This window comes from Brachypodium distachyon, chromosome 1 (genome assembly GCF_000005505.3).
Source record: "Brachypodium distachyon strain Bd21 chromosome 1, Brachypodium_distachyon_v3.0, whole genome shotgun sequence".
NCBI lineage: Eukaryota > Viridiplantae > Streptophyta > Magnoliopsida > Poales > Poaceae > Brachypodium > Brachypodium distachyon.
In genome coordinates this window covers 5,704,340-5,729,426 of record NC_016131.3, presented here as the reverse complement: position 1 = coordinate 5,729,426, position 25,087 = coordinate 5,704,340, and the positions used below count along the sequence as shown (strand labels likewise).

Here is a 25,087-nt window from a genome sequence, read left to right as displayed (position 1 = left end):
ATGATCATTAGATGAATACACAATATATATCACCAACGAGAGAAAAAGGTGTAGACTGTAGACACATGCAGAAAATCACGCTGTTCATAATTCCGATGGTACCGCTTGGAAATGCCGAAATGTCGGGAAGTTCCAAACCAACAACAACACCAACAGTCTCTGTTCAAAGCAAGCATTTGTTGAGGCCTCTCACCGCCTCACGTTTCTTGGAGTGTTTTCTTAAAAGAAGGTACTCCATGTGATTCTAAATTTTGTTGTCGAAATATTACATGTATCTAGACGTTTTTAAAAATAGATACATTCATATTTGACAAATTTGAGTCAAAAATCTAGAATCAGAGGGATAGTATTTCATAAGTGACAACCACGTATCTAAAAAGGTTTGGATTATTTAATTAGGTGTCATGTTTGCACGTGGTTACAATAAATAATTGTTTTGTTATGCCCACGAGTAAGAGTTGTGTCTCCAACAAGAGAAGACATGCTTCTTTTCTACTCCCTCCATTCCGAAATAAGTGGCATGTACTTGCATAAATTCTTATACAAATTTAAATCAGTTATTTTGAGACGGAGGGAGTAATTAGCATGATATGTCCGCAAAATGCTAACAAAAACATGTCAAAAGAGTTGTGTCGATAACAAGTTGAGACATGCTAGGTCCCATCATGACATGCCTAAGACTCTGCTTATCTTTTTGATTGGTCGATTGATGTAAAGCATAAATAGTCAATTGATGTACATATAAGTTCTTTTGACATGAGGTGATAAGGAGTGTGGTAATAATCAACAATGTAACAACGGAGTAGTAATGATTAAATTTGGCACTAGGAAACCAAACTTGGACAAGAAAAACGAAATATTCACGTGAAACCAAGCAATGGTCAAAGGTAATCAAATTTGGGAAAACTTGCTGATGCAAAATTTGGAAAGTCTCACTCTCACAAGGACAAAAGAACATCTATCCCCGACGGCCGTGGCATCTTGACGTTGGGGATTGTATTGTTTAGAAGATTGGTGTGCTGACTCCGTCCTCATATTGATGTAGACGTCGCTGACTATTTTTATGGAGTTAGTGGTTTTCGCGGGTTGTCTTTTGACGTTGCTATTCTTTTTCCTTTTTGATTCATCGAAAGGGTGACTGTTTCACCGCTTGCTTTGTAATAAGGGTGTGTCCCCAGCCGTGACATATTCAACGGTCGTAGGTTTCTATTGTTTGAGGTCAGCAATTTGTGGGGCTTTTCAAAACTTATGAAACTTTGTACAAACATGGTATTCTTCAATAGTCATTGAATGAATAGAGAAACCGTGAAGATACAAATAATAGATCTATAGGCATTGATTTGAAAACCCATGATATTTTTTAAAATCTTGTTTTATATTCGAAGTTCGATTGTGTCTTGCTTTCTTAGGAATCAATAAAGCGTTCGAAAAAACATCCGCCCCCGACAGCTGTAGAGGGCATTTTGGTCGAAACGCCCCACAGGTTGTCCCGTCGCGTCTACTCGCCCATCGCTCATCGGCGGAAAGAAACGTACAGTCCACAGAGGCGCGGAAGCCTGCTCGCATCACTGTTGCCTGCGGAAGAGAGAGTATCCGCGGAGTAGCGGGCGAAGAAATGGCGGTTGGCGGCGGCACCGGGAGCTCCAGATCCGCGGCCTGCTGCGGCGCCGTGATGCTCGCGGCGGTGCTGCTCTTCTTGGCACCGGCCACCACAGGTTCGGCTTCCTCTCCTCTGCTTTCCCACCCGTCCTCCTCCCCTTTAGCCTCGCGTCGCGCCGAATTGGTTCGACGCGTAGCCACGATCAGCGCGGAGTATCATCGAGACGGAGCGGATGCGAGATCCTGTTGGTATTTGCGTGCGGATCAATGACATTGCCGTTTAGCTGGTCGTGTCGGTGTCGGTGGCTTCTAATGTTGATCCCACTTGGTTAACTCATCTCGTTTCTCTCGTGCTTGTCTGAATTATGAACCAAAATCAGGAAGCTTTTCGTATCCAGGAGAAGGGCGCACTTCAAGCATCCCTAGTGTCACTCTCTGCTGATTTTGTTCTGAACTTTCCTTGTGTCGAGCTCCGCGGCGATAGATCTGTTTAGGAGGGAAGAGAACTAGTATAAATATGTCAAACAACTGTGTTTTGCTGCTAAAAGGATCCTCCAGTGGTGAACTTAAGCGGGTAGATCTTACAAATTGGAATAAGGATCATGTAACGTAGACTGTATCTACTATCTAGTGTGTCAATTCACTTTCTTTCTCTGTTCTGTTTGCGATATGTATCTGATATGCACCCTTTATTTCTCCACTCTTGCAGAGGCTTACGATTCACTGGATCCAAACGGCAACATCACGATAAAATGGGATATCATGGAGTGGACAGCTGATGGTTATGTTGTAAGTAGCACCCCTCAGATCAACAGTTGTGCCTTTCATTTCCACCTATCAGGCCATGTTTCTTTACTGAATAGACCTTAGCTTGTGCAGTATAATGTAAATCAAGTAGCATGACCAAGGACTGATTACAAACATAGGCTACAAAGTACAAACAATATAGATAACCACCTAGTACAATCATCGGCAGATTAAGTATATCTGGTCACCCTGTACATGTATCATGATATAGTATATTTTTTCAAACTTGTCCTGTGCAGGCAGTCGTCACAATGTTCAACTACCAACAATTCCGACACATCTCTGCGCCTGGTTGGCAACTGGGGTGGACGTGGGCAAAGAAGGAGGTCATCTGGTCGATGGTGGGGGCTCAGACCACTGAGCAGGGCGATTGCTCAAAGTTCAAGAGCAGCCCTCCCCACTGCTGCAAGAGAGATCCTACAATTGTCGATCTGCTTCCTGGCACCCCATATAATCAGCAAATTGCCAACTGCTGCAAAGCAGGAGTTATAAATACATTTAACCAGGACCCATCAAATGCTGCTTCCTCCTTCCAGGTTAGTGTAGGTCTTGCTGGGACTACCAATAAGACGGTTAAGGTGCCCAAAAACTTCACTCTCAAGGCCCCAGGTCCAGGGTACACATGTGGCCGTGCTCTTGTTGGCAGGCCTACTAAGTTTTTCACCTCAGACGGGCGCCGGGCAACCCAAGCTCTTAGTAAGCTGCCCACTTATTGCTCTTTTGCTGCTTGCTCTCAATTGCTTGAATAACTTGTGCAAATGCATTATCAAGTTACAAATTGTAATGCTAGTTTAACCATGACTGAATGCTAGGATATACTACTATATTAGTGAAAGGTGAAAGCATTGGAACGAGAAGTGATTCGTTCTCATCACTTAGAATCAGAGCGTAGCCTATTTCTGTTAACTTTATTCTGTAGCATTGCATGTCAAACAAGGAAGCATCTGATTGGTTCTATACATTCTTTTTATGTTTAATTGCAGAGTGTTTTCTTTATTAGTTGGTTTTAACAAGAAATTATCTATTCGCAGTGACTTGGAATGTATCCTGCACATACTCCCAATTTCTTGCTCAGAAGACTCCAAGCTGCTGTGTATCTCTCTCGTCGTTTTATAATGACACTATTGTGAACTGCCCAACGTGCTCTTGTGGCTGCCAAAACAATAACACTCGTCCAGGAAGCTGTGTGAAGTGAGTTCACATAATTATAACTTTTTACTATGCTTCTTATTAAGGTTCTAGTTTGCTGCAAAATTCCTTACCTTATGATAATTCTATGCATTTCACAGTGAGAATTCGCCTTATTTACAATCTGCCATCGATGGCCCTGGCAAATATACTGGCCAGCCTCTTGTCCAATGTACTTCCCACATGTGCCCGATAAGAATCCACTGGCATGTGAAGCTCAACTACAAGGACTACTGGAGAGTGAAAGTCACTATTACAAACTTCAACTACCGAATGAATTACACACAGTGGAACTTAGTCGTCCAGCACCCCAACTTTGATAATATCACAAAGCTGTTTAGCTTCAACTACAAGCCGCTTACCCCGTATGGAGGCGGAATAAGTAAGTCACTTGGTGGACTATTTTACTTGGTTTCTTGATTGAAATGTGTCTCCTGTCTTATTGAGATTATTCCATCCATTTCAGATGATACTGCGATGTTCTGGGGAATGAAATTCTACAATGATTTGCTCATGCAAGCTGGTCCGCTTGGAAATGCACAGTCAGAAATACTTATGAAGAAGGACTCTGCGACTTTCACCTTCGATAAAGGATGGGCCTTCCCACGACGTGTGTACTTCAATGGCGATAACTGTGTCATGCCATCTCCTGATGCATATCCGTGGTTGCCTAATGCAAGCCCTCTAACAAAACAACCATTGACGCTACCGCTCTTGGTATTCTGGACTGTGTTGGCTACTTTGCTGGCTTATGTATAATGAATGAGATCAAGAGATGCAGCAAGCTTCAAGTTGCTGTCAGGCTCCATGAGGTATGGGGCAACGGGTAATTTGTTCATACAATTTCACTAGTGTTGTACACAAGAAATGGCGTCGCATAGAGGAAAGCTGATATATGTGTTTTTTGTATTTTAAAAGGGCCAAAAATGTATTTCTTTTTTCTTCTTGTTTACTGGCCACAACACTTTGGTGAACTTTAGTTACTGCAATTTAGGTAATTACAGTTGCCCCTCTTGTATTTTATAGCATACCAGGAATTTTCATGAATTATATGACTACCTTTCTTGTAGTAAATGTATGGGTTCTGTAACTGTTGGTTGAGATAATTTAGGTTTGTTTTCTTGCCACCATCTGATCTTTGAACCAAGTTGGTGAGCTTATCCATTTTAGTGTTCAGTGCCTCTCTAGCTGAGCATTTTACGAACTTGAAATTGTAACCATTCGACAACAAATTCCGTGCTTGCTTGGTTTCGTGCATCAGGTTCCCCCTAAGAGCATGTACAGTGCAAAGTGCTTAACGTGCTGCTTACAAAATTAAACCAGAGGTGCCTAGTTAAGCACCTGTCCTATAGAAACAAGTATTGTAAGCACTTCCCTAAGCACTTTGCATTGTACATGCTCTAAGTGGGTTAATTGTAATCATAGGCAGATGCATGGATATACTTCTGGAGGGGAAGTGGATAGACGAAGTATTGTTGACAAGATTTCTGTTTTCTCACTTCCATTTGCAGCATTTCTCGGTCTATCGGATGTTTCTGAATTCAAACAGGAACTGACGCCATGATATGATATGCTCATCTACTCTAATCTCTGTGTCTGAACAAATTGTCCTACAGCTAGTTTGGACTTCGGAGCACGCACTGACGGGCGCCAGACATATTTTTCTGTTTGAGATGGAGAGATCCTCCCTAAATAATCTTCGGAGAAACGTTATTGATTGAACAAGAGGAACTAGTTTTAATTGAAACAAAGAAACCATTAAAAGAAACATAATAACATTGTTGCGAAATGCTTCACCTATATATCAGCACAGAAGTCCCCGGAAATATTTTACCTTAGAGATGATGCTGGATGCAATACCTCCATGGGACCATTCTCTGTGACTTGCTTTGAAGGGAGCCATGCTTTGGTTTGTGCCCAGCTTCGCGCTGCTGCTCTTCCGAAATCTCAGAGATCAGAGAGCAATGTGCCACCCATGACCTGCTATATATATGCCCATGGGAAGAGAAGGAAAGATGCAGTGCAATCGAAGGATTGGAGCTAGGGATGGTTCACCGCCCGTACTGTTGGGTTTGTTGGCTTGTTGCAGTTGCAAGCAAGCCCCAGGTTGAAGCTCAGCAGTCAGCACCACCCTCGCCACCTTCCACGTGATGGTTTTTGCTCAGCCTCAACAGAGATGGCATCCAATCTGAGTGAGACCGCTGCCCAATTAGATGAAGCTGTCAAAAAAAAACAACGTTAGATGAATACCATGGGCCGGCTCTGGACCCGAGCAATAAGTGCAGACTAATGGCTGAGGGCCAAGTCAGATTTGGGGCCGATGATTTTTCCAGCGTATGTACTCCATTGGAGTAGTATGTATATGTTGATACATAGTCTTCAGTCTAAGCTTAAATTCCGTAGGGCCATTTCTGCATATTGTCCTGGGCCTTATCGGGCTGGCCCATGAATGCATTGCCTTCTCTTCTTCTTTTTTTATTTCTATTGTTTAACCAAATATGTTTTGATCTAAATGCTCTAGAAATGCTTATTTTCGAAACCAGTTTCCTTATTATATTCCAGAAACCTGGATCCGTTCCAGCTAGGCCTAGTGCCGTCAAATTGCAAAAACTGTACTCCCTCCGTCCAACAAAGGATGTCTTCATTTTGACTAAATTTGAATGCATCTACACACTAAGTCATATCTAGATACATCCAAATTTTAATAAATTTGAGACATTTTTTGTTGAACGGAGGAAGCACTACTTATCTTGTCTTTTAAGAGTACGTTGTACAAGCGCAAGTCTCATTTGCACGGTTTTTACATGTGTACCCTTGTGCCAACATGTACCGTTGACCGGTGTACATATGTTTTGTGATAAAAAATTTAAAATGGTATTGATACCGTAACAGAGAGTTTGGCTGCTGCATAAAACGGAGACGGCACTCTCAGATGTATCAACACCTATTATACAATTCAGAATCTCTTCTTTTTTTCTAAAAGCATCGTGGTCGTACGTCGAAACTTATGATTGTATGAAATACAATCTTTACTCCCTCCGTCCCGTAAAGGTTGGCGCGGTTTTGAAACATGCAGTACTCTCCGACACCACTTCAATCACGAGACCACAGGAGGCAAGGCAAAGTGCGCAGCATACCATGCCGGGGGGTGTCGGCCAGTCGGTGCGCACACGGCGAGGATGCAATGCAAGCGCGTACGTGCAGCAATCAGAAAGACGTGTGTACGCGTAAACCCGGCCAGCCAGCACGGCAGCAGGAACGCACGTCGCGAAAAGTCAAAATTCCGTTGGGGGGCGCACGGGAAGATTCCTAGCAACTCTTTCCCATGTTACCACTACGTGTACTCGTGGTTCCGTCCAGCTCACTAAGAACCCGGGCGACAGACCGACTGTTTTCAATTTAATTTGTCGCCGCGCGTCTCACGGGGGAAAGGGAAAAGGAAAAGAATAAGACGAAACTGCGGCCTTCAGCAGTTCAGTCAGCCGTATAGCCTGAATCGGGCCCCGATGTTGATCGCGGCTGGCTGGCTGGCTTCCTGTGAACGACCGTTCGGTTGGAGTTTCCTCCGGAGATGGCGCCTGCGTTGCGAGGCAGCTTCCGGTGACCCGTCTCTCGTTTCTCACACGCACACGTTGATCGGTTCGCTGGTTGTTGTCGCCGTCAGGCTCAGCCTTACTGGCAGGCCAATTCTTCCCTCGTACGTACACCCAGGTGACGTGTAAGTTTTAAATGGACTCACTGTGCAGGAGCCGTTGAGCAGAGAGTATAAATCAGGAGCATCTCTGTCGGTGCGAGTGTTTCGTTTCTCTGGATCAACTGTTCCAGCAGCTTGGTTGTTGTTGTTGCTGTTTTCCAATGGAGCACGAGGGGGAATTTTTTTTAAAAAAAACTTGCACCTTTTGCAGCGGCATGAATGATTTCTACACCACCCTGTTAGGTGAGCATGGCTGCCCACGTGTTCGCTAGCAGCCTAGCACATTGTGGTGTGCCCAAAGTAGACACAGCGAGAGGCTGGCACATCATGAGAGAAAAGGTTCGAAAGGAGAACAGTTTTTTTCCTTTCAAATATTACAGTGATTCAGTGAAGCTGTTGGTGCATGCCGTTTATCTCTGCTCCCCGGTCGACCCCCTGGCCTAACTTATTTACTACCCCGCACTTGGGCATCTCTCCTAATTCTGCCAAACTCGCATGACAATACTTACTGCGGCCGGCAAGTGTTCACCTGGGCTGGCCAGGAAATCAGAGGCAATGAACTGGTACAAACACACATGACAGCTGCATGTATCTCCCAAATGTTGACGAAATGGCCCCAGCCATTCCCGGCTCCACTCGCGGCGGGTCGTGCTCCTTCTCGGTTCATCGCTTGGAGCCAAACCACGATGATCACAAGATGTAGTTGGAGTTTGGTAGGAGCCCATTGGTTTTGTTTGGACTCTGGACACGTTGGTGGTGTGTTCAGCCGTGCTGGTATGTGTTTTTCAGAGGTGCTCCGTAGATGGCCAGGCCAGAGAGCAAAGGTGCTTGTCAGCCAATTAAGGTTCAATAATACATGACACGATTTGGTACTGGATTTTTTGGCGATTATGTTTCAATAAAAAAATCTCAATATGGCAACAAAAAATGGCCAAAAAAACAGCATTTATTGCCGACAATGAAAATGGGTAAATATCATTTATTTCAGAAAATACACAATCAGGCAGGCAGGCAGGCACCCGTATTTCTTCAACCGTTTGGTCTATTCGTGACAAAAACTTCCAGACATACCAGATCTTAGAAGAGTGAGGGAGAAAAAAAAAGGCGAAGGATAAAATTAGCGTCGTTCTCCATCACATCAAGCAGCCCGAGGTTGAAGGTAATACAAGCAATTTTCACCCTATTCCGATCCGCACTCATCCTTGTTCGCTTTGAGTGTTGAGGACGCCTGGATCCGTCTCGTCACCAAAGATCCTAATTCCCCGTTGCTTTGGCAGTACAGTAGGGTTTTATGGCACTCGTGGTCGCTTGAGAGGCACTCAAAGGCGAATCACCAACTTTTCCTCTGTTAGTTGCTTCTGTAGCGGTTACAACCGAATCGGGTGGGGGGCTGATGGTACATGTCACTTTGCTCCGCTCTAATGTCGGTGGATCTGGGCTTAAATTATGGTTGGAGAAGAGGGGGTGATTCGAGATGCAGATCCAGTGTTTGTTAAAATGTCTCTTAGGGAGGTTCTCCTTATTTTGTTGTTGCGATTGTTGTTGGTTTTGGTACTAGGTTTTCTTAATTGTGATCTGTTTGATTCGTTTCATTGTTCTTTTCTTTGACTTTCTTGGTATACTGGAGAAGCTGATCTAATATTGGGATTGTTTTCTCAAAGAGCATAAATTAGCTGTATTTAGATGGTTGATTTTTTTCTGCCATGTGTATAAATAATACTCATTGCATTTGATAAAATTGTCATATGAAGTTCTGGTTTTTGTTGACCTGTTAGCTGGAACATGTGACAATCCATGACTTTGGACTGTGTAAAGAGGTTCCCTACTAAGTAGTGTCTCTAATTGATGTCTTACACACCAAAGAAAGCTGGAGTCTTTCTTAGTCTATTAGTTGGAGCAATCAGATGACAGTGACTTAAGACTAAGACTCTGAAAGTTATTCAATTTATTTTGGGGCTCTCCTTTTCTGTTGAAAAAATATATCTTCGGAATTATTTTTTGAGTTTCTATAGAGGTTAGAGCTGGAGCTTCCCTGTGTTGAAGTTTCAGCCATGTATCATAATCGATGAACAGTACAAAGGATTTATGATACTTACACACGTTTTTACCGGTGAGACTTGAGAGTAGAGTGTCATTGGGACAAGCAACAGGGTCAACATCAGCTCCCTGAATTTGACTGTGTCTAGGCTTTGAATATTTCTGCTTCCTCCCAGTGGCTGTGACACAACCTTGGATTTCTTACACCCTATCTAACGCTGTAGCTTCTGTATTATTGGTCACACTGTGTATGATTCAGAGCTCAATTATATGGTTGCTGTTATAGTTGACTACGGATTAAAAAAAACTGCATGTGCTTGCCCCCAGTTATTCTTCACACCATGTTCCTGTTCATCATGGGCTACATGCTCAAAGCCATTTCAGCCAATTTGTATACACTGAACGAGAGATGAGAGAAAGCGTCTAGAGCTTTCAGATCTCATCACGTACAGTTTAATTATTCCATTACAGCGTAGCACCTCTTGTTAATACCTCTGGTATATTTTTTGTTTTCTTTCTGATGGGTTAAAGTAGTAAAGAGGTTGGTGGTGTGTCATGTACTCATGGGAGCCTTTTTGATTAATGCAAGTTTGGTGAGCTCATGGGTGGCATGAGAACAGCACTTTGCCTTGTAAGACCAACTCCAACCTACTCATTTATTCTGATTTCTGACCGGCCTTGACACGGTTATTTCTCCAGAGGGGGAGGGGTAGATCCAATTTGGTGGCTTCGTGGAAAAGGGTATATAAGGAGTTGTAGTCTTCTCTCTGCATACAACTCGTGGGCAGCTTCTTCTCTGCATACAAGAAGTCGCCTCCGTTCCTTTTCTCCAGCAGCTCTTCTCAAGATCTTCTAGTTCTTGAGATCTGGTGAGAGTCTCCCTGATCTCTTGCATCTCTCTTGATTTAGTTTGTAGTTTGGTGTCTGATCTGGCAAGAAGTGTGGTTTCCATGCTGTAGTTGCTCTTTCTCAAGCTCTCTGAAGATATTTGTTATCTTCAGATCTGATGAAACTGTTCATTTCGCACCGTCTTGATTTAGTAATCTGACCAGTACTGGATGCCATGAATCTTCTGTAACCAGTTGATTGGTGTGATTTCCTTTGAGTCTATCCTTCTCGCACATAGTCTGGGAAAGTAGGCACATGTTTTTCACCTGAATTTAGTTCTTGCTCTGAAGTTGCCAACATCTGATTGTCCAGAAGTGTTCGTGTTTGTTTGCCGAGCTAATTGGGTAGAATTCATAGAACCTTGATCTGTATATGTCTGTTGCTTCAACTCTGCATTTCTGTCTGATACTGTCTTTTCAAGATCTAAATCTCGGTTGCATCCGTTAATTCATAAATATGCATACTATGTCTGATCTAAGTGAAATAGCAGTCGCTGTCCTATTTTGCAATCCGCTGAAAACCATTCTCTGCCACTGCAGATTATAAGCAGACAAGATGGTGAAGATCTGCTGCATCGGAGCTGGCTATGTCGGCGGCCCAACAATGGCTGTCATTGCCATCAAGTGCCCAGCAATTGAGGTTGTTGTTGTTGACATCTCCAAGCCTCGCATTGATGCCTGGAACAGCGACGTGCTCCCAATCTACGAGCCTGGTCTCGATGATGTTGTGAAGGCGTGCAGGGGCAAGAACCTCTTCTTCAGCACTGATGTTGAGAAGCACGTCGCCGAGGCCGACATCATCTTTGTGTCAGTGAACACCCCCACCAAGACCCGTGGTCTTGGAGCTGGCAAGGCTGCCGACCTCACCTACTGGGAGAGCGCTGCCCGGATGATCGCTGATGTCTCCAAATCTGACAAGATCGTCGTTGAGAAGTCCACCGTCCCTGTCAAGACTGCAGAGGCCATTGAGAAGATCTTGACCCACAACAGCAAGGGCATCAACTACCAGATCCTCTCCAACCCGGAGTTCCTCGCTGAGGGAACAGCGATCGATGACCTGTTCAAGCCTGACAGAGTGCTCATCGGTGGCCGGGAGACACCTGAGGGCAGGAAGGCCGTTCAGGCCCTCAAGGAGGTGTACGCCCACTGGGTTCCTGAGGAGAACATCATCACCACCAACCTGTGGTCTGCTGAGCTCTCCAAGCTCGCTGCCAACGCTTTCCTGGCCCAGAGGATCTCCTCTGTGAATGCCATGTCCGCGCTCTGCGAGGCCACCGGCGCCAACGTTTCCGAGGTGTCTTACGCCATCGGGAAGGACTCCAGGATCGGCCCCAAGTTCCTGAACGCCAGCGTTGGGTTCGGCGGGTCCTGTTTCCAGAAGGACATCCTGAACCTGGTGTACATCTGCGAGTGCAACGGCCTCCCCGAGGTGGCCAACTACTGGAAGCAGGTCATCAAGATCAACGACTACCAGAAGAGCCGCTTCGTCAACCGCGTCGTGTCCTCCATGTTCAACACCGTCTCCGGCAAGAAGATCGCCGTCCTCGGCTTCGCCTTCAAGAAGGACACCGGTGACACCAGGGAGACCCCAGCCATTGACGTGTGCAAGGGTCTTCTGGGTGACAAAGCCCAGGTCAGCATCTACGACCCCCAGGTGACTGAGGACCAGATCCAGAGGGACCTGGCCATGAACAAGTTCGACTGGGACCACCCGATGCACCTGCAGCCGACCAGCCCCACCGCCGTGAAGCAGGTGAGCGTGGTCTGGGACGCGTACGAGGCCACCAAGGGTGCCCACGGCGTCTGCATCCTCACCGAGTGGAACGAGTTCAAGACCCTGGACTACCAGAAGATCTTCGACAACATGCAGAAGCCTGCCTTCATCTTCGACGGCCGCAACGTCGTCGACGCCGAGAAGCTCAGGGAGATCGGCTTCATCGTCTACTCCATCGGCAAGCCGCTCGACGGGTGGCTCAAAGACATGCCCGCGGTGGCTTAATTCTCTCGTCGGAGCTGCAGGCCAGGGGGGTCGACAAGGAACAGAGAAGTGGTTTGACCATTCTTTATAGTTTGCTTTTGCAGGAGACGCTACATTTTCTCTCGGGCATAAAATTGGGTTCCGTCTCAAGTTTTCAATGTTTGCTGCACCAGACGTCTGTAGATCTTATAATTAATCCTCATTCCTTGTGCTGTCTGAGGAACACCCGGACATTTCTTTTGTATCCAGTGAACTTTGTAGCCGGTTGATTTTCAACCGTTTTGCTGAAATCATTACAGAATCGTTGTATTTCCTCCGAAATCTACATTGTTCGTTGCTCTTATTTTCATCGCTTTTGCTTGGACAGCTAATTTCAGACTTTCTTGCTTCCCCTCTTTCGCCTTCTCACTGCAAGCACCGGTTCTCACGCTGGGCGTTGGCTCCTGAAATAAATTAATCAAGCGCCGTCTCCACGGTGGTAGCCTGGAAGGCATCGGAATATTTAAGCATCAGAGAAGTATCACACCGTCCGTGGATGACCTTAGAATCGAGTCGACTATCTTCGACAATGACTGATTTTTTTGAAGGAGAAACAGCAGAAGCTTTACTGACTTGAAACGTTATGGGGATACAAAGGTTTTCAGGGAGATTAGACAACCACAAATGGCGTCCAACCTCAAGATATGTTGCTGCCCATGCACCACGCTAATCTATGCGCCTACCGGTTCGCTTCTCGTTGCTCATGACTGATGATGTTCTGTTGGAGCTGCTCCGTTCGAGTGGCAACGTCTGGCAAACAGTACTAGCCGCGTTGATTACCAATATGTTGCCCCGTCGACGTTCACTTTCATCAGACCAAACGGAGGCAGGATAAACAGACGAAGTGAAACAGAGCTCGCGGTTCCCGCGGCCCGCGGGTTCAAGGGGATCGGCTCCTGCCATCAGTACCCGGTGAATGACGACGTCGGCACTCGGCCCATGATCGATCGAGTCACGGACGGGCGGGCGGGCGGGCGGACGCAAGCGCGCCAAGTGGTGCGATCGGGCGATGCCGAGCATACGTACGTACAGCAGCTTTGGTCGCGCTTTCCCACCGACACGTACCCGATCAACGAGTTTGTTAAAAATCCCGCGGCGGCACCTTTCGATCTCCAGCTATGTATCCGGCCGGTTCACATCCGCAGTCTCGCACGCATGCCCGCTGGCTCCTTTGCAGGAAAAGAAAAGGTAAAGGTAAAAAGGCAGCGACGACCGGATCGAGCACCAAGAAATTGAAGTACAAGGGCAGATATATAAACACCATCCGACGGTGTAAATAACAGACGATTAGCTAGCTGGTAAAGAGACAAGAAAACGTACGATAGCGACGCGCGCCATTGCTAGGTAGCTGCTGCAAAACAGGAATGTTGATTCCTGCTACGGAGAGGAAATTGCACCTTCAACCGGTTATCAGAAAAAACACCAGTTGGACAAATGTATTGCGTTTTTCACCGGTTATTGTCTAATCAGTTGCCGCTAGCTCCTAATAGGCTGTTTGGCCTCTTAACCGAGTTTCTGACAGATGCGGCCCACGAGTCAGCGCTAACGTGGCCAAAGCCGCTTGCCACGCTGGAACGGGTCCTCGCCTCCCTCCCTCCCGACTCCCCGCTGTCGCCGGAGACGACTTTTCATGAGCCAGGAACTCGGCGAGGCCGACCACCAGTCCTCCGCCACCCCTGGACGAGGCTGCTGGAAAAGTAATTAAGAATGACGGTTCCTCTTCTTCTTCTCCACTCCACCACGCCGTCTCAATGGATGCACCGTCCCGCCCGTCCGCCCACGCCGTGCGGCACCGCCCCGTCGCACGTCCGCCCGCGTGCCTGCCTGCTTGCCCGCGCCGTGCCGTTCGCCCGACCCACTCCGCCCGCGTTGCCCCGCGGCGTCCGCCTGCGCGGCCCCGCGCCGCTCCGTCTGCACCGCCTCGCCTGGCCGGGGCGTCCTCCCGCGCGCCCGCCCCGCCCCGGCCACCCGCCCGTGCCGCCCCACATCCACGTGCCGCGCCGCCCGTCCGTCCGTGCCGTGCCACTACGCCGTCTGCCATCCCGGCCGCCATGTCCAAGCACGAGCGCCGTCGTCTTTCCAGTGTGGCAAATGGCTTGACCACGTTGGCGCTTGCTCATGGGCCTCACACGATTAGAATCTCGGTTAAGAGGACAAACAACACATTAGGACCTAGCTGCAACTGATTAGACGAACAATCGGTGAAAAGGCCAAAAAAACGTCCAACTGATGTTCTGCACAACAAGTCCCCAAAAGACAGGTGGAATGTGCGATTTCCTCTTCTCCGGATCATATCAGAGCGTCGGAGGTGCATGCACGTAGTCTGCAGGACAGGCCGCCATCAAAGGCCCGGGGCCCGGGGCCTGGCCTGCACGACTGACGGACTGCATTTTGCACTGGGTGTTAGCACTGGCGCTACATGCTGCGATCAGCTCCCGTCCATATGGCATGGTCCAACGGAAGGGAACATTCCATGCATCCACACGAGATTTAACCAAAAAAGTTGCCATCGGAACGCGCATGCAGCAACGACTTATATCCAGGGCTGCCACCTAAAAAGAACACGGTATATAGATTCATTGTACTGCTAGTACTGCATATATATTCAGAGAAGGGGAATGAATCGAAGACGGCAGAAGTAATTAAAGTCGGAATTAATAGGAGTAAAGATAATTAAAACAATGGTCGAATGATCGATCTGTTTCTAGCATCTAGCTACCGACACTACATTACAAACCTGCTAGAGCTAGAGACCAATTTAAAAAAAAACTGCTATAGCTAGAACTTAAGCACTAATTCATACTCAGGTAATTCAGGTTATAGTATTATATTGTTCTACAAGGAGATCGATTAAGGAATTCAGGTGATCCAAGTGCTGCATGCCAACAGAAAGCCAGATATCGGCTGAGTTAGGTGAATATATATTGGGCACAGAATCTGCCATCCATGGGATCGATCGAATTTGCACCGGCCTTCAAATAAATAATGAGGCGCGGCGCGTTTAGTGCAAAATCACTAGCAAATCTTGTCGTCAGAAAGCTAGCACTCAACTAGAGTAGTGCTTAATTCCTGAAGGAGCTGAAAACCCTAGCCGCTGAGCTGCATGATCTGCCTTTTCTTCTGCCCATGCCTCGCTCCGTCCTAGCGGCATGCCTTCCCGTATGGCTATTAAGAAGATAATTAGTCTACAGAAAACGGGATCAGTACATTTTAATCAGAGTAGGTTCATTACAAATTAAGAGACTTCATGCTCCTGCACATGTATGAATGCATCCATGCGTATTTTTCCTCCAGTACAAAACTTATTTATATATGTGCATGCATGCATGGTGCCTCTTTGCATAAACGGCATGCAGTATGAGGTAGCAGTGATAGATTGCCGTGAGAAAGGAGCTAAGGAAGCACTCCAGCGGTACTCCATCCGTCCCGAATTAACTGATGTGGATTTATATATATTTTTATACAAATTCACGTCAGTTAATTCAGAACCGAGAGAGTATAAGTTTTGTAAATGTAAATGTAAAAGAATATGTAAACATGGGAAAATAACTGGTGAAAACTTCCGACATCACACATATTACATTGTCCTTTGGTATCCGACACCATAACTACTTCCTACTTAATTAAGGTATATATCAATTTCTATTTTTCATGCAAAAAGAGTAAGGGTTCGATTAAGTAATTCAGTATACACTATACACGCATCACGCATGGAATGGATACATGCATGTATATGTATATTCTAGACATGCACAAAAGTTACCAACTTACCGTGCAATACTTCTTATTACTCTTTCCGTTCCATAATTCTTGTCGAAATATTACATGTATCTAGACATTCTTTAGGAAAAGATACGTACATCCACTTTTAGACAAATTTGAGACAAGAATTATGGAACGGAGATGGAGTAGTTAACATGTACTTCCTCCGATCCTAAATTCTTGTCTCAAATTTGCTCAAATATGGATGTATCTATTCTTAAAAAGTCTCTAAATACCTGTAATATTTTGATAACAATTTAGAATCGGAGGGAGTACTGTATACATCATGCATGCAGATTTCAATGTATATTAGTTGCACCGTGCAGGCGTGCATTTATACGATCCACTCATAATTAAATTTGTACTGTGAAATATTGATCTGACCATATGATGGCCAGCTAGCTAGCAGCTACTAGTACTCCTGCATATAGATGCAAAACCGCCAAAGGAAAATATATCACCTATATATCAGCAAAGTCTCCTCATATATTTGTATTGTTGAATGGGGAAGACTGTTTCTAATTAATTTGAAAGATGGCCCGAAAATTTGTATGCAATTAGAGAAAACACGCATGAACTGACTGGCAAAAGTTGGACAAAAATTAAAGGTAGCAGGAAAGCACATTGAGGGATTCAAATTATTAATATTAATTAACTGATCGTTATGCTAGCTTGTTAACCAAACTGAAGCATTATGTGCTTATATGCACACACTGTATGTATCTCAAAAGACTGCAAATTCCAAATTTATTTGGAGATTTACATTTCAACCTATATCCATGCATCAGTACCAATTAAATGGTTAATCTGAGATCAAGACGTCTTAAATCAGCTCAGTAGTAATTAATTAATTAAATATATATTTACGTACCATATATTGTCATCCATGTCTTACTCCAGGAGGCACGATGTCGCCAAGCAGTCCCATATCAAACGACACAGAGGGAGGCACCGACGACGACGACGGTGACCGCGCCATGGCCGCCGTCGGGCTACGGAGCTCGTTGCTCCCATTCAGCTGCTGCAAAGACGCCGTCGTCGTCGAGCTAACGCCAGTCTCCGGAGACTCCGTGGATGGGATTAGGACGTTCGTCTGCCGTAGTCGCAAAGGTGCAGCTTGCAGCTGGTTGTACAGCTGCTGCTGTTGCTGCTGCGCTGAGACGAAGGCCATTTGCTCCGCCAGGGCAACGGCCGCGGCGCCGTGGATGTGATGCATCGCCGTGGGCGTGGCACCGGCGCCGAATCCGCGCTGGAAGGAGGCGGTGTGGTGGCAGTGCTGGCCCTCGTAGGTGGTGATCACCACGGACGGGTCGTCTGACGACCGCTCCACGCGCTTCTTCACCGTGCATTTGCTGTTGGTGCATCTGTAGTAGCTCCTGCATACATGCATGCGCTCAAAAGATCAGTATTCAGTAGCCACTTTTCGTTTATACTGTCGTATGTAGTGTTAAATTCAGTTGCTATGCGTCTTAATTACTCAGATTAGAGTGTGCTTATGAAAAGTTCATGGGCAGATAAGAGCAATACCTGAATAAATAAATATGGAATTTTGTTTTTTTAATTAACCAACAGGGATTCCTCTTAAAAACAAATTAAGCAACAGGCATGCACGGATTCAGACGAGGATGAGAATGTAACGTATGCATACGCACAACGCGCCGAGAAGAGGAAGAATCACTTCCAAAAAAGTAAGAGAGGAAAGAATGTACTCCTACTACCACTAGTCCACTCGCTACAAAAAAGATTGCATGCTTTCCATGTGAATCACATGCACGGATCGCATCATGATGTGATCGAGTGTAGTCACTGGTCACCAATTCACCACACAGATTCTCTAGTTTCTTCTAGAGCCAGCTATATTCATGCATGTGTGGTTTCGGGCCTTTCGGCGATGATCGGTTCCGTTCTACAGAATATCTATAGAACATGGCCAGTAACTGATCAGTCATCAGTGATTATACGAACATAAAAATATATAATTTCGATGGATGGGCCAAAAAAAAAACAGTCGATCGAGATAAGGAACGAAAAGCTAGATTGCCCCTTTGCCCATATGACGCGCGCGTGCAGATAACTAAAATAAGGCAGTAGGCGAGCTAGCTAGGTAGCGATGGATGGATGGAATTAGGAATCACAAGCGAGCTCTAGGTACGTAGCGATGGATGGATGGATGGGTCACCTTGGGAAAGGGCTGTTCTTGACGGCTTTCTGCCCATACTTCCTCCATCTGTAGCCATCCTCGAGGTGATCAATCTCGCTCTTGGTCATGAACGCGAACCGCGCCTGCCGCGCGCGCTTCTGCCCCTTCCTCGTCGCCGCCGCCGGCTTCATGCTCCTGCAAGCGCGCCTAAAATGTTACGAATGTGTATGCGATGAAATTGGCAAGACAAATAAATTGGTCAGTTATGGGTCGGTGAAATGTTTGGATATGTTTGAGACTTGGATCTATCTGTTGACACAGCCGATCGACGGATGAGTTTAAATCCCAAGCGAGAGTAACGCGCGTACGTATACCACGTCGTGTATACGTACACGCACATACGAACGGTGTACGAGTACGGGCAAAAGTAATGCGCGCAATAAACAAAGAAGAGAAGAAAAGAACAAGCAGGGAAACCGCGTGAAACTTGGAACGATCTACGCCGTGCGGCCACGCAAATCGCGGCGCAAGAACCGATCGACGCGCCACGCGGAGCGGCGGATCCGCGTAGCTAACCTAGATCGACGCGTTGCCTGCCATCCGTTTGTTGACATCCGCGTAAAGGATGTCACAACAAGCAAATTAAAGAGTAGCTAGATGAAGAGGAACGCGTGAGAGACTGACTACTCACGCTGCCTCGGCGGCGGCGGACGCCGGCTTGTCGGCGTTCTCCGCGGCGGCGGAGGCGCCGTCGCCGCTCGAGCTGGACGACGCGCCGCCGGCGTCGGCCGACCTGCCAGCTGGCCCCGCAGGCGTCTCCTCCGGCCACGGCACCGCCGCCCTCGGCGCCGGCAGATCCAGCGACGGCAGCTCGCCCGACCAGCCGCCGAGCTCCGCGAAAAGCGCCGACGAGTACTCCGCGAAGCCGTCCCCGGCGAACGACCAGTCAACCCCTTCCGGCCTGTCCCCCGCGGCGCCGGCCATGGCCCCCAACGCCCGATCCGGCCGATCGCGCACGTCCAAAGTTACTTGGCTCAATTACCTCTCCCTCTCCGCGACTACACTGGTTGTGCACTGCACCGGTGCTAGCTAGCCTTCTGGGTAGTGTGTGGAGCGGCTACTGGAGTTGTAGCAGCGTGGGCGACTCACTGGCCGGGGGCCGGGGGCTGGGGTCGCGGGTCGTTTCGGGTGCGGTGATGGGAATAAATTAACGCGAGCGAGAGGTTGCTGTCGGGACTTCTTTTTTATCGGCGTCCGGAGTAGACGCGTCGATCGGGAGCTAAAAATTTACGGATTTTGGAACTTTCTTGGCCTCTCTCGCGAGTCTCGGTCTCGGTCACAGTGGGTGGGGTAAAGAAGGGGATCGAACTGGTGCAGCTTAATTTACGAGTGGCTAAGATCTTCAAGTTACGTCATTGAAAGCGGCATCTGATTTGTTCGAGATGAATTATTGGGGAGGGGTTAACTGGAAATCACCCGCTAGCTACACGCATGGCTTAGTGAGATTTGTCGAATGTAGGAGCCATGGGAAAAGGAACCAATCATCGGTGCAAGTCAGCCGGGACCTCTCTCCCTGGCTTGGATTTTTGGTACTAACTGGTCGGTGTTTTGGGTTACCGGATGTATCAGGCCCATCTCTAGCCGCTACCAACAGTGTGCATATAGCTTGGCTTGGGGATTCATTCCTTCATTTCATAATTCTTGTCTCAAATTTGTTCAAAAGTGAATGTATCTATTTCTAAAAGTGTCTAGATACATGTAAGATTTCGACAAGAATTATGAAACGGAGGGAGTAACAGATTTTAGTCAGATTTGATCAAACTGGGTTTAATCGATGAGATTACTAGAGGTAGAAAATACAACTTCTGTTTCTGGCTTTCGTACAAAACAAAAGTTAATTCCTTCCTTTATATATTGTTGTCTTCATAGCCCCGTGCGATAGAGCTACCACTACTATTACTCTGCATATATCCTCAACCCACCGTGTGCGCATAGTACCTACTGGATCCAAGAGAGTTGCTGAAAGGTTCGCTCCAGGGTTTTGGTTACCACCTGGCAACTTGGTTTATCGGTTATCCCTATAAATTAACTCACCAATCAAAAACAAAAAACGGAGTAGTACCATTTTCTGAAGTTCTGAATTTAACCCCTCACTATGCAGACAAATTACCTGCGATGTGAGAAAAGTTTGAATTTGAATTCGTTTGTAAACCTCCAGACGATAATCGAGCAATATTTTTGGGTAACCATGGCAGCCATAAATACCGGTTCCTCCGGTAGATTTTTTTTCACCGATAGCCAAAATCTTGGCGGGCCCCCTCTCCCCATTTTAGTTTGGATGCGACGAGCAAAACGATTCTGCAATTTATACCATGCAATTAGCTAGACCCTACGAGCTCAATTACGTACTTTTGGTGAATTGATAGATTATGCAGGACCCACGCGGACCTAATTTCAGTTATCAGCACATTTTCTAGCCGCATACATCGAACTGCATATACAGTACTCCTTCCGTCCTAAAATAACCGACGTGAAATCCAGGTCTTGCTTCGGGACGAGGAAGTAGTACTAGGATTAATCAACTCGATCGAAACTGTTCCGTGAAAGCACAACTCAAAGTTAATCCAGAAATATATTCACAGTTTTACCGGCCACACCTCCAATTGCAGTCTTGCTAAACGTCCCTGAGTAAACCTATCTTATTCGATTGGTAAGGATTTCTTATTCTAATTTCCACAAGTCACGGGGGCACACGCATATGATCTGCATCCATCTAGTCTAGCACTCTAGCGCGATTACTAGGAGCATTATCTTAAAAGATTACCATCAACCACTACTAGGCCTGCTGAACTCCACTGTAGCGTTTGAAGAGATGACAGTAAAAAGAGGACGCTGGTGGGGCCCAGCAAGAATCTTTTTGCGCCTAACTTGGTCCGCACGAAACCTCCCGTTCCTGTCCCTATGTAGTGCTAGCTTTATGTAAAGTAAATATTTTCGAGTTAACTGCATCAATGAGAAGGAGAGGTGATTTCGTTTCACACAGTCTCTTTGCCAGGGTACAGGTAAAAAAATGCGATCTGACTTTACCGACAGAAGATTTGGCTGTCACAGGAGTGGTGCTACTAATTAACTTAGTGCCTCTTATTTATGTAATTAGCTTTCTAAAATAACATCTGAGCACTTAATGGTTCCGCCCCGTAGCTTGTCTGCTTGTGATCGTGACAGTATGTGCCAAAAAAGAATGTAAAGATTTTTTGAAACAAAAGAGAGAGTAAATTAAGATGGACCTCACCTCACAGCTCACATGCATGTGAGGCTTTGGTTCGGGACAGCAACCCATTTAATGCGCGCACCTAACCATGCACGTCGGCAGCTTTGTACGCTGTGGCATCACAGGTTTTTGGATAACCAGGTCAGCTTCCGGCCGGGCTTAATTACAAGAATGTTTAATCGAGAATACCATATTGAGCAGCCGAACATTAGCCATCCGGTATATAACCCCAAAGTATCAAAATTATCATTGTTTCTTTTGCCTCGTTTCAAAAAAAAAAATCTCAATGTTGAACGTACCATATACGAAAATTCGCTTTAGAGCACGAGCGACGGTGCTAGCTATAGTACTGTATGGCTGACGAGCCAAAATTACAGCCTTTCGTTTTCTTGTTATCACGACGGTGCTAGCTATATCTATCACCAACTTGCTACTGCTACGGGCTAGCTAGCGATGCTACGGCGATGGACATCCGGACCTAGACGGTGACAACGCGACGTACCATGTTCAGAATATAGAAAAACCATTACGGAAACTGTATGGAGGAATCAGATCAATTGGGCGTACTTGTTCAGTGATCATGGTTTCAGTTCATAGACCGGGAAGAGTGGGAAAGGTGCATATATAAGCAAACGATGCTTATCCCCAAAAATTGGGGGATATTTTTGGGGATAGAGTGGGGCGCGAGCTAGAGCAGACAAAGCCAAGGACCTTCGCACCTTTGCCCCCCGAAAAAGCTGCACAACGTCGCCGGTAGATCGAACCGGTGGTGGTCCATTGAACTCGAATGATCTCATCTCTACGACCATATCTAATCATGTCTAGTATCTCTTGACCCAAATCTCTCCGTTTTCTATTCTAATCTGGATGCATTTGTCTATCCTATCCTAGCATGACATCTCCATCAGTCTGTAAGTATATCCCTTCCTTGTCATCTTGGAGGAGAACGTACATGCCTGTGATTCCTGGAGATAAAAGATGTCACCACACACTACTGGACCCGGCCCGTCGGTTCATTGCTCTGCTTGACGGTAGTGGAGAATCCGCGGATGTCATCTACTGGCCACTTTCCTCCCGTTTCCCTCCAGGATAGCATTAAAATTGACGACAAATCTTTAGGGGATCCAGAAATGACCTTTTTTATATAGAGGTGGAAGTTACTAATGGTTGCCTTGCCGTTAAGAGTCTCGGACGGACGGAGCTCAAGCTTAGTCCGGCCCATCAAGCTGTTTCAGTTTTGGAAGCGTCACGGCCCACAGCCTCCGTCCGCACTCAGCTTCATTTGTAAATGATTTATTTATCATTTATGCATAGCAATGGTTGAGAATCCGGAGACGTCACCTAGCTTTCCAGATAAGCAACCATTCTCAACATTATTAAGCGAAATACACACAACATAACCAGTTTCAGCCCCTAAACTGCCAAAAAAAGGTTTCAGCCGCTAAACTGACAGGATTGCAGAAGATGAGCTACCCTGCATATTCCCAGGTCCAAGTCTCAAGTCTGAACTTGCATCCGTCTGCACGGAACCAGGTGCAAGCGAACCCTCCATGTGGAGGAGAGAGCCGAGCCGAATCTGTGACCAGTTGCGCATTACAGATTCTGACGGTTGCCGGGAGCTGCTGTCATCTTGTTCAGGGCAGGATGACGGGGCTGATATCCCAAATGTCCTTGGCGTACTCGTGGATCGTGCGGTCACTGCTGAACTTGGGGGAACCAGCTGTGTTCAGGATGGACATTCTTGTCCATAGCTGTTGGTACAGAAGGGTACATGGTTAGAAGGATTGAACACTCTAAATTATCTATCAATCTAATAGTACTTCCTCCGATGCATAAAAAATGTCGTCCACTTAATACATAATTTGTGTTAACTCATTACATAATGGACGGCACTTTTTATGGATCGGATGGAGTAACAAATTAAGAACGTTAGCCACCCTTGAAACAGCGGTCAAACATCAAATAACGAGTGTACAGATGAAATCGCTGTCCTGTGAAATGTTGCCAAACAAGAAAAACAGATGTATGGAGCAGACTTAACGGAACAGTGCTTTTTTAAAGGAACTACGGCGGGATTACAAAAAGACTCTTCCAAAAACAAGTTTGCAGAATCCTAGTAAAGCACACTAGAGGAAAAGAAAAACGGGCTCTGCCAAAGGAAACCAGTCCCTGAGTTACCCCTGACGGCTTGTCTGGGAGAGGAGTAAGTTCAAATTTGACTTAAACTTAACTAAGAAATAGTTCCAAACAGCCCCTAATTGTTTTATTATTATTATTATTGCAGGGAAAAAATAATGATCATATAACAACAGCCAACAGGTGAGTAATATAGCACATCGCACATGTATTTTCTGATTGTTTACGATGTTTTCCCAACATATCGAGAGGTACTTCAGTTTCAGACAAGAATGGCCCCACGAATCAGTTAAATGATCCATAGTGAAACACTATGATCCTAGCCATCACAGGAAACAAATAGAATCAGTTAGACAACTTACCTTCTGATCTCGGTATGCTTCATCAACCTTTAACTGGCATTCAATGTAGCTGGGGAAATCTTTGCCAACAAGAAAATAATCTGCACGCCCATAACCTTCATTTCCTTCCAAAGAATCCATCAATTCATCATAGTTGGAAGTCCCAAGGACACACTGCGAACATATTTCTTAACCTCTTCAAATCTCGGGTCGGGCACAAACTACAAGTGCAAAGGAAAACAGTAAGGTTATAATTTGTTTTAGCTACTCGAACTGCACATAGTTGGGAGAGATCTTTGATACCTTTCCCTGAGCTCTCTCTTTCCTCAATCCAGCAATTTCAGGTGCCTCTGCACCAAAGAGAAAAAAGTTTTCCTCTCCAACCTCCTCTCTGATCTCCACATTCGCACCATCCAGAGTTCCAATAAGAATACAACCATTCATCGAAAACTTCATGTTGCTGGTTCCACTAGCTTCCATTCCAGCAGTACTGAATGGATAATAAAAGTGTCAAGCAATGCACGTTTTTTATAGAAATGGAAAAATGTGGTACCACTTCGAAACATGGCTATCAAAGTAGTCAGAGTATCACCTGATATGCTGAGACAATTCACTGGCAGGAATGAGCGTCTCAGCAACACTAACATTATAATCAGGAACAAATACAACCTGGATAACAAACAAAAATAGTCAGAATTTTTAACTTGTTGCCATGTATTTACCTCTCCTAATTATCCGTAGAATCAGAAACAGCTGTCTGATAGCAACAAAGGGACATAAAAACTGTGGCTATTCAATTCTCAGTTTTTACAAGCGCAAAATAAAGAGAATTTACTGCTCACTTTGCTGAAACTCGAAATATTACTACTTTTCAGTTGTGGCAACACTGGCCCAAGGGTCAAATTGCCATTACAAGAAGATGGGAATTAAAAGTGAGCAGTGCACATTAAAGACACAAATTTACCTTCAGTAAATCTCCAATATCAGGATCATGATTTACAGTAGCTGCGACGTCTGTAATGAACTTCACAATCCTCTTTGCATATATTTAAGTGGCAAATGCTTTCCCAACCAATATGCATACCCTTGGAACAAAGCTCTTTATTCTATCTTCTGCATCCATTTCTTTCATTTTCTTGTAGCGGTAAACGATTCCAAGGATATTTAGCAGTTGCCGCTTATATTCATGATTCGTCCCCTGGATACAA

General features: G+C 45.9%; 3 protein-coding genes, 1 long non-coding RNA gene and 1 pseudogene across 6 annotated transcripts; 2 read left to right on the top strand and 3 right to left on the bottom strand.

Moving 5' to 3' along the window:
- Nucleotides 1-371: 371 nt before the first annotated feature.
- LOC104582057 lies at nucleotides 372-5,585 on the bottom strand. Its single transcript, XR_002962517.1, has 2 exons — nucleotides 5,429-5,585; nucleotides 372-2,085 (listed from the first exon to the last, which is right to left on the bottom strand). It is a non-coding gene; the product is annotated as an uncharacterized LOC104582057 (long non-coding RNA).
- LOC100842283 (COBRA-like protein 3) lies at nucleotides 1,582-4,721 on the top strand. The gene is made up of 6 exons (XM_003559203.4): nucleotides 1,582-1,715; nucleotides 2,309-2,388; nucleotides 2,646-3,102; nucleotides 3,438-3,597; nucleotides 3,696-3,976; nucleotides 4,061-4,721. Exons 1-6 carry the CDS (start codon nucleotides 1,616-1,618, stop codon nucleotides 4,351-4,353), a joined length of 1,371 nt encoding a protein of 456 aa, XP_003559251.1. The 5' UTR covers nucleotides 1,582-1,615; the 3' UTR covers nucleotides 4,354-4,721.
- Nucleotides 5,586-10,035: 4,450 nt separating the features above from the next.
- Nucleotides 10,036-12,511, top strand: LOC100841376 (UDP-glucose 6-dehydrogenase 4). The gene is made up of 2 exons (XM_003559200.4): nucleotides 10,036-10,194; nucleotides 10,753-12,511. Exon 2 carries the CDS (start codon nucleotides 10,769-10,771, stop codon nucleotides 12,209-12,211), a length of 1,443 nt encoding a protein of 480 aa, XP_003559248.1. The 5' UTR covers nucleotides 10,036-10,194; nucleotides 10,753-10,768; the 3' UTR covers nucleotides 12,212-12,511.
- Nucleotides 12,512-14,271: 1,760 nt separating this feature from the next.
- Nucleotides 14,272-19,348, bottom strand: LOC100838634 (probable WRKY transcription factor 48). Of its 3 annotated transcripts, none has more exons than XM_010231337.3 (4): nucleotides 18,823-19,348; nucleotides 18,171-18,326; nucleotides 16,863-17,367; nucleotides 14,272-14,781 (listed from the first exon to the last, which is right to left on the bottom strand). In XM_010231337.3, exons 1-3 carry the CDS (start codon nucleotides 19,113-19,115, stop codon nucleotides 16,872-16,874), a joined length of 945 nt encoding a protein of 314 aa, XP_010229639.1. In that variant the 5' UTR covers nucleotides 19,116-19,348; the 3' UTR covers nucleotides 14,272-14,781; nucleotides 16,863-16,871. The 3 variants fall into 3 exon arrangements, with proteins under 3 accessions (XP_010229639.1, XP_010229633.1, XP_003559239.1); XM_010231331.3 differs by lacking the exon at nucleotides 14,272-14,781 and adding an exon at nucleotides 14,869-15,414 and having other exon boundaries at nucleotides 18,823-19,347; XM_003559191.4 differs by lacking the exon at nucleotides 14,272-14,781 and adding an exon at nucleotides 14,869-15,394 and having other exon boundaries at nucleotides 18,823-19,346.
- Nucleotides 19,349-22,798: 3,450 nt separating this feature from the next.
- LOC100846348 lies at nucleotides 22,799-24,560 on the bottom strand (annotated as a pseudogene).
- Nucleotides 24,561-25,087: the final 527 nt, after the last annotated feature.